General features: G+C 61.9%; 1 protein-coding gene across 1 annotated transcript; it reads left to right on the top strand.

Annotated features, from left to right (window-relative positions):
• Positions 1-623: 623 nt before the first annotated feature.
• LOC310649288 (insulin receptor substrate 1-like) lies at positions 624-6,256 on the top strand (the record flags this gene model as incomplete). The annotated part of the gene is given in 4 exon segments (XM_083377598.1): positions 624-656; positions 658-1,042; positions 2,812-4,473; positions 5,571-6,256. Coding segments are annotated over 4 exon segments (2,088 nt in total). The 3' UTR covers positions 5,579-6,256.
• Between the last annotated feature and the right edge of the window lie 2,842 nt (positions 6,257-9,098).

Raw genomic sequence — 9,098 nt, 5'->3', positions numbered from 1 at the left:
TTCTGCCTTTTTTCCTCCCCCCCCCCTCTGCATGTGACTTACTAAATTCAAACTTTTTGCAAACCAAGGAAACTTCGGAGCAGCGAAGAACTTCCACTGCGGACCAAGGGCGTAAATCCGGCCTTGCGGGAAGATCCCTGGGGGGCTGCCACGAATTGGGGGGGGGGCCTTTGGCAGCTCCCTTAGCCGTCCTGGGGTGTCAGATTTTCTCTTTTTTCCCCCTTTTTCTGCAAACTCCTTGAGTTGAGGGGACTGTGCTGGGGAGCTGTTTTTCCCTCTGGAAAGAGAAGCACCTGAAAACGAGGCAGCACCTGAGATTTGTGCAGCGAAGCTGAAGGAAATGGAGAGGGGGGGCGATCAAGACCCCTGGGATGAACTTCTGAAGGCCTCCTTTGGCTCTTCCCCCTGAGGTGTCCAGCTCCCGGTTGACCAGTGGGCCGAGAAGGGGCCTCTTCAGCACCAGTGGATTTCTCTGGTTCTTTTGCGGCACAGGAGAGCCGAGCCCCCCCCCCCGGTGTTCTGGGCAATCAGAGGTGGTCCTCAGCGTACGTTTCTGGGCAGGAGGGACCTTTCCTGCGTGCCCCCCAAGGCAGGACCCTTCTGCTCTGGGCTGCCCAAGAGGGATGCAGAGTGGCTGCCCCCCTGGGCTGACAGCCCCCCTGGCTTCGCCCTCCACTTGGCTCCCCCACGATGGACCCTGGAAACGACCCCCTCCTCTTTGCCGACATCCGCCTGTGCGGGTACCTGCGCAAGCAGAAATCCCGCCATCGTCGCTACTTCGTGCTGCGCTGTGGGGGGGAGCGAGGGCCCCCCCGACTGGAGTATTATGAGAACGAGAAGAAATTCCGGGCCGGGGGGCTCTGCTCGCGCCCCAAGAAGACCCTCTTGCTCGGGGGCATGCTGACCATCAACAAGCGTGCGGATGCCCGGCACCAGCACCTGATCGTCCTCTGTGGGCGCGAGGGCACCTTTGGCGTGGCTGCGGAGAGCGCCGAGCAGCAGCAGGCCTGGTACCTGGCCCTGGTGGAGCTGCACGGCAAGGGTGAGTGGGGGGGGTGTAGCGGAGGGTTGCCCGGGAGGCCCCCAGCCGTCTCTGGAAGAGCCAAAGATGCCTTCTGGGGGAGACTGAGGGGTGCGGCGCCCATCAGCCCTCTGGCACAGCTTTAGCCGTGCTGTCCAGGATGAGGGGCACTGCAGGTTGAGCCCCAGTGCCAGCCGGGATCCCTTCTGAAGACGTGAGCGATCGTGGGGATCCTCCCCTCCTGGGAGGGGCTGTCTGCTCATGGCCAGGATGCTCCTCACACCCTCCGCTGGGGCTGAGCCCAGATGTTCTTGGCTGCGCTGTTGCCCCCTTCCTGGCCACTGGGGGGGCCCTCTGAGGAGGGCTGATGCCAGGAGCAACCCCCCCATGTTGGTGGCTGCTGCATGGCTGGAGTGCATGTGGGGAGGCATAGCAACAAAGCTGCTACAGATTGGGGAACCCAGATCCCATCGTTCCCCACCAGGCTCCTGGCGTTACTGGGCCTCCCTCCCAGCACTTCCTTACCAGGAGGACCTGGCCAGACCTCCAGGGGGCCTCAGTGCTGGGACCCCCCCTGCACCCCCAGGCCTTTGGCCGGGGCAAATCCCTTCCCCCCTCCTGGGCCCCTTATAATTCAGGGGAGCCTCTCAACATCTGGACCATCCTCTGTGCCCCCCCCCCCAAGTCTGCAGGGGCATCCAGTGGTGTGCTGTGGGAGCAGGGCCCCTTGGGGGTCCCTGACCGCATGAAGACCCCTCCCATGTCCATCGGTGGAGGAGGGGTCTGGCCCACTGGAAGCAGAGTCGGGGAAGGCCTGTCAAACGCTGGAGCTGCTCTGCTTTCTCTCCGCCGGCCTCGGCTGCTGGGCTGGCCGGTCTGGCTGCAGCCGCCCGGGAGAAGCTGAGCGCCCAGCAGCCGAGGGCAAAGGTCCCTTCCAGACCTTTGAGTGAGTCGGCCCCACGCCCGCCCGAGTCGCTGCTGTGCCCGGGGTGCTCCCAGGAGGAACTGGCACCGCTTCCGTGGCCAGGCTTGGAAGGGGCCCAGGCTGTCGGCCGCCAGAGGACGGCCAGCTGCAGGCAGGAGGGGGGGGGAACCTGGGCTTTGCTCCAGGGAGGCTGGACTGCTGCTGGCCACCAAGTCGGAGGCCTCCCTTGGCCGGCCACAGCTTCCATCTGGGTTCCCTGGCCAGCAGCCACCCACCCCCTCGCTGCTGTGCTGCCTCCGTATGTGTGGGTGGGTGTGTTGCGCCTGTGTACACGCAGGGACAGGTAGCGCTCAGTACAGGCTGTTCTATTCCGGGAGAGCAGGGGAGGGGAGGGGCAGGGCTGAGCCTCCGAGCAGCTCCCAGAGGCTGCCGGGTGGTAAAGATGCTCTGGCTGCCCCTTGTCCCCGGCCCCCTTCCGCCTCTCCCCTCCTCTGCTGCTTCTGAGTCACTTGCCAGGCAGTAATCCAGCCCCGAGGTCTCCCTGGCAACGGCCCCTCCCCCTCCCTCCAGGTGATCAAAGGGACAGCTTGCTGGGGGGGCTGGGCCTCCGCCCCCCCTCGGTGCTGCTCCTCCCTTCCTTGGATGGGGATGGGGGGCGTCTGCTTCCGCTCCCTTGGGGGGGCCAGATGTTCGCCATGCTTTCTTGTACAGCCAGGCAGAGTCTGGATCCCGTCTGGTACCTCCTCTGCATAGGTTGCCCAGGCATGGAGAAGACGGGTGTCCATGCCCCCCCGAAGCTTAAGAGGGTCCCTGCCTTCCCAGGCCCCTCGGGCCTACCTCTCACCCAGGCCTTTGCTCCTCGTAGGCACAGCCCCCCCGGAGGGGCAGGGCGAGGCGGCCCAGCCCGGCCCGGCCTTCAAAGAAGTCTGGCAGGTGAGCCTGCGGCCGAGAGGCCTGGGCCACTCCCGGAACCTGGCCGGCCTCCACCTCCTGTGCCTGGCCGAGAAGACGGTCAGCCTGGTGAGGCTGAACTCGGACGAGGCCGCCCTGGTCCTGCAGCTGCTCAACATCCGGCGCTGCGGCCACTCGGAGAACTACTTCTTCATGGAGGTGGGGCGCTCGTCGGCCACGGGGCCCGGGGAGCTCTGGATGCAGGTGGAGGACCTGGTGGTCGCCCAGAACATGCACGAGACCATCCTGGAGGCGATGAAGGCCCTCAGCGAGGACTTCCGGGGCCACGGGAAGGGCCAGGCACTGCCTTCCACGCCCATCTTGGTGCCTGCACGCCGGCAGCCCCACAGCAACCCGCCCCCTGGCCAAGGCGCCTTCCCGTGGAGGAGCCGCCCCGAGGGGGGGACGCCTTCCTTGGGCCGCAGCCCCACAGGGGCCTCGGGACAAAAGAAGCCAGTGGCCAGGAAGCCCGACTCCTTGAGCGACTACAGTGCCATGTCGTCGGACGAAGGCGGCTCCAGCCCGGGGGAGCTGCGGCCCCCCAGCACGCCCGACCCCCTAAGCGCCATGGTGGTGGTGGATGGGGACCTGGTCTGCATCGGGATGGGCCAGCGGGCCTCCCCCGAGGGGGCCGGCCTGCCAAAGTGGCCCTTGGGAGGCCTGGCCAGCAAGCGGGCATCTCTGCCCCCGCTGGCGCTGGGCAAGGGCACCCCCGGCCTCCTGCGTCGCAGGCAGAGTGCCAAGCCTGCCACGGTTTCGACCAGCTACCCCGAAGGACTGAACTTACACGGCAGCGATCCTGGCTACATGTCCATGGTGCCGGGGGCGGCCCTGGGCCCCGAGGAGCAGGACTATGTCCCAATGACGCCCAGCAGCGTCTCTCCCCCGCGGGAGAGCAGGGGGTACATGCTGATGTCCCCCAGCAGGAGCTGCTCACCAGACGGGATGGGCCCGTGGGCCGCGGGGGGCAGGGAGAGCGAGTCTCTGGCTGGCGAGTATGTGAACATGTCCCCAGCCGGGCAGGTGGCCCCAGACGCCCCTGTGGAGTACAGCCTGCTGCTGCCCCTCCTGGGCCCACCTCCGGTCTTCTCCCCCCCACACTCCTCCAGGCGTGGTCCCAGAGCCCCCTGGCTCCCCGCTGGCCCCCGGCGCCTGTCCTGCTCCTCCTCCACCAGCTCGGAGAGCCTGGAAGAGGCTGCCCGCTGCCCCCTCGGCCTGTTTGCTGACCCGCCCGGAGGCCCCAAGGCAGCCGAGTCTTGCTACGTCAACCTGGCTCTCCGAGGGACGCCGGCTGACGCCAGCCAGGTGTCAGCGCCTGAAGGCTCCACGGAGCTGGCGCCTGGCCCCCCGTTTGCGAGGTGCCGCTGTGAGGCCGAGGGGGACCCGGCCCCAAGGAAGAGAGGGCTGAACTACATCGACCTGGACCTGGCCAGGGAGGCTGCCCCGGGCCGGGCCCTCCCCCTGCGCCCGTCTGCCGGCCCCTGCCAGGTGGGACCACCCCACAGCTACGCCAGCATCGACTTCCAGCGCCTGGGGGAGCTGCTGGGGCCGGAGGCCAGCCCCCAGGGGCCTGCAGGTAACAGCGCGGGGGGCTGGCTTGGGCTAAACCTGCTGACCAGAAGCACCTCCTGGTGGGGCCTGGATTCGAGTCTCCGGGCATCCGCCTGCGATGGCTGAAGAGCTCCAGGCCTTAAAGGGAAAAACCGCGTTTCTGAAAGCCACCCGTCTGGCTGCTCTGTATCGGGCCTGTGCAAAACGCCCTCTGAGGGTGTGCAGAGTGCCTCGCTCGAGCAACGGGCGTTTCCCAGTTGTTGCTGGGCCTTCAGATGATGCGGTTTTCAGGCAGTTTCCTTTCCTTGTGGGCTCCACCAGCTGCCCCAGACATATTTGGGGGGGGGTCTATTGCAGCCCACCTTGCCCCACATTCACATGAATGGGGCAGAAGGGCCGGCGAGCGGGTCTCCCTTCCCCCCCCAAGCAAACTTGGTTGTCTGGAGTCGGGTGGGTCTGGCTGGGGCACCTCTCCCGGGGGGGGGGGGGGTCAGCCGGGCAGTCCTTGGGGTCTCCATGGAGGACCCGACCTTTCCCAGGGTGAGGCTCTCCTTTTGAGCCAACCCAGAGCTGTTTTTTTTTTAACATTTTAACTTTATTTGTTCAATTATTGCCCAACGTTTTGATGTTATTTTATGTCAGTATTTCTGACATTGTAAAGCTGCCCAGATTCGCTTCATAGTCAGATGGGTGACTCATTTAATGAAATTAATAAAAATAACAAAATACAATAAAAATAAAATACAGATAGTCCTCAACTTACAGCAGTTCATTTAGTGACTGCTCTAACTTACAACAGTGCTGGAAAAAGTGAGCTTATGACCGTTTTTCACACGACCGTTGCGGCCTCCCCTGTGGTCACTTGATCAAAATTCAGACGCTTAGGAACACGGACGACGGTCAGTGTGTCCCAGGGATTGGTGTGTGTGTGTGTGAGAGAGAGAGAGAGAGAGTGATCCCCTTTTGCAACCTGCTCACTGGCAAAGTCTGTGTGGAAGCCGGGTTCACTTAACACCACCTTGGGCTCAATTTGGTCATAACTTGAGGACTACCTGTATTGCCAAAATGTTTTGATGCTTTTAATGTTTTATGACATTGCAAGCTCTCCTCCTTTCCTTCCAGAATTGTGACCTTCTGGACGAGGCAGCTGGGCATCAGATTGCCCCCCCCTTCCCCCCATCTCCCTCTGGGGCTGGACAATGCTGTTTCTCCTTGTCTGCCCCCCCACCCCAGGCTGTGTGGCGATGCCAAGTTTGGGGGGGGGTATACTGCTGCCCCCTCCCCAGAAGACTCCTGCGATGCTGTTCCTGTGCCTCACACACACCAAAGATGAAGTGGGGGAGGGGGCTGTCTGGCCCTGGGTTTCAGGGTGTGCAAAGAGGAGGGGGATGACCCCAAAACTGTTGCTGGGAAGGACAGAAAGGAACGGATTTGGTTCCGGGACCCTCCGTGTTCAAAAGCAGCCGTGGTTTTGTGCCTTGGGACCCCTTCCCACCGGGCCCCTTATAAGACTCGGTACTCCTTGCACACACACACACCCTGAAATACAACCTGCATTCACATGCAAGGCTGGTCACCCCCCCCCCCCGTCCCCTTTTGCTGCTGCTGCTGCATTTTGCACAGGCCCAGCCCCACTGGTGTCTTTGGAGGGGCTCCCCCCCTCCGTTGTCTGGGCTGGCCAAGGAGACTGTGCTCCATTCAGCGCCTGCTTTCTGGCCTTTAAAATAAAGATATTTTTAAATATGGAAGACAAAGGCTGGAGTCTTGATGTCTTCCCCCCCCCAAAAAAAAAACCCACCCAATTGGGTAAAAGCTTCTCCATGTCCCTCCATGCAGACCCTCCGCCAACACTTCTTGGTGGCTGGGAGCCAAGCAGAGAGCGGTTTGCAGCCAGAGCCCAGAAAGCTTGCAAGATTTTAAATCCCCGCTGTGCCCCGTCCCCCCCCCCCCAAAATAGAGCATCACATCGCTTTGTAAAGGATGCTGGAGCAATAGTGTGATTATCCCAAGTTCAAATTCATGGCTGTGCATTCAATAGAAATCCGAGTTCAGGGCTAGGCAACCTTGGCTCTTTTATGACTCTGGACTCCAACTCCCAGAATTCTGTGTGTGCCACTGTGCTGGGGAGGGAAGATTCCATTTTTGTGTGTGTTTTTTTTGTGTGAGTGACAGACAGACAGATTACAGAGGCACTGAAAAAGCAACTTAATGACCATTTTTCAAGTGATCGTTGCAGCATCCCCCTGTGGTCACCTGATCAAAATTCAGAGGCTTGACCACTGGTTCATATTTATGACGGTCACAGTGTCCCGGGATCCCCTTTTGTGACCTCCTGAGAAGCAAAATCAATGGAGAAAGCCTGATTCGCTTAAAAAACCATGTTACCCACTTAACAACCGCAGTGATTCCCTTAAGAATTCGGGCAAGAACGGTCCTAAAATGGGGCAAAGATCTCCAATTGACTCACTTAGTGATGGAAATGTTAGTCTCCAAACTGTGGTCGTAAGTTGAGGACGGCCTGCCAATGCTTCAGCGGAATTGGGGGCTTGAGACCCCCCAGCGAGTTCCTTCCCAGCCAGGGGAGTCCAGGGCAGCCCCTCACCCTGGACGCCCCTCAGCTGCGCTGGTCACTCGTTCTGTGACAAGCCCCCCCCGGGCAACCCTCCAGAGAGACTGACGGGTCAGGAGTGCCAGGAGACAGAAGGCCTGCCCCCCCTTGTTGCCCGGTGACCACGGGCGGGCGGGGGTTCCGGAAGGCGGCTCAGAACAGCCGCCCGAGGCTCTGTCCGTGGAGACCCATGGGGCGAGCGGCTGGCTGGGCTGTGAGGCTCCTGATGAACTGCACTCTGTGGCGCCTTGGCTGGTTGCAGCGGCCCGGCTGGTACAACGGGGGTCTGGAGGCCCCCTTTGGGAAGACCCTCGACCCCTCCCAGATGCCCGGGGACTTCCCCCTCAGTAGCCAGGCACTGCTGTGGTATGCCTACTGGGTGATCGTCAGCATGCTGGCCGTGATTGCCGTCTCCTCCATCGGCCTCTTCCTCCAGCAGTTCCTTCGCGCCCAGCAAGTGAGACCCTGGGGGGGCACGGAGAAGAGCACCCCCCCCCAGCCCCACGGCATCCATCCCCAGCCCTGGACTTCTAGATGTGTCGGAGCAGGGCAGGGTCCCCAGCCTCACCCTTGCATTCCCCAGGCCTTTCCTGCCCCGAGACCCCCAGCGGGGGGAGCAGCCCCCCCCGCAGACTAGAAAGGGGAAAGTGGGCACCCGTGCTTTGGTGGGATTCGGTTCAGGACCCTCCCCAAACTTCTAACCTCTTCAGTTCTGTCAGCAGTCTTGACCGTGTTACATTCAAAGGAAAATTGGCTGGTGGAACTCCTTGCCTCATGAACCAAATCCCTTTGCATTTTTCTCCCTCTGGGTCAAATTTCTGGGCTGCCCAACTCCGAGACTCCTCTGGCTGCTTTTGCAAAGTTAAAACAGGCACATAAAACCACGATTAGATTTCTACGTGGCACCTCCTGCGCCCCCCCCAAATCCCCACTGACACCTGGAGAAAACAAAGGTTTTAAGGCGTCGTAGGAGGCGGGCAGCGCAAGGGCTGCCTGGATCTCGGGGGAGCGGGGTCCAAAGGGCAGGGCCGCCACTGACCAGAGCCCCCCGGGCACGACAGCCCCTTCCTCAACCGCAGCCTCTTCTTCCTCAGAATCCAGGAAAAGCGGAGGCGACATCCCGGCGAGTAGACCTGGAAGAAGCTGCCTTGATCGAAGAGCTGCACCTGTTGGATGCCGTGATGGAGAAGGTGTGGCGCCACGTGCGCCGGTTGGAGAGGCGGCGGAGGAGCCGCAGAGGGACGTGATCTCCGGGCGGGATGGAATAAAGAGGCCCCGGACACCCCATGCCCCGTGGCGCTTGTCTCCCCTACCCGTCTGAAGGGAGGGGGCTGCATTCTGTGGTCCTCCCCACCACTTGCCAGTAGCAGCCATGTTGGGGGGGGAGCAGCCCCTGCATCAAGGGGCCCAGGCGGGGGTCTCCGGCAAGCAGGAAAGGGGCTCAACTGATGGGGGTGCTGAATCTGTGGGGCACAAGGCAAAAGCCGTTTCTCAAAGGCAGCGTGACCTAGGATTGCAAGGAGCCCCAGCCGGGGGTCTTCCCCCCACCCCCATATGGGGAACTTCTGACTTTAAAGGGGGAGCAGCTCCTGGGGTGACTTTGGGGGGCTGCTCAGCGAGGCAGGGACCCACGGCTTACCCTCTGTGCTCCAATCCCCGGGCCCTTGTGGGGCTCCCCAAGGGTTAAATGAATTTGCAATGGGGCCACAGGGGATAAGGCTGGGGAGAAAGTGGGGATAGGGGCCCCACAAGGCTCTCCCAGAATGGAGGGAACGGGGTTGACCAGAGTTAAAATGTGGCTGGGCCCAGAACGGCTACGAACGGGATCTGTCCTCCTCAGAGCCCTCCGTAGGGCCCCCGCCATAGCGGGGAAGGAGGCCCGGATCCACGGCTCGGCCAGGCCAAAGTCCAGCTCAAGGGCGTTAGTTGGGCCTGGACCTTCCCTGGGAGGAAAGCCAAGACCTGAAAGGGTGAAACTTAACTTTATTCTGACTGTGAAGCCTGGGAAGCTGGTCAGCTTCCCCAAACCAGGTCTCAAACAT

This window comes from Vipera ursinii (genome assembly GCF_947247035.1).
Source record: "Vipera ursinii genome assembly, chromosome: Z".
Classification (NCBI taxonomy): Eukaryota; Metazoa; Chordata; class Lepidosauria; order Squamata; family Viperidae; genus Vipera; species Vipera ursinii.
The sequence above is the reverse complement of the archived record's forward strand: the minus strand, read 5'-3'. Positions and strand labels throughout refer to the sequence as shown.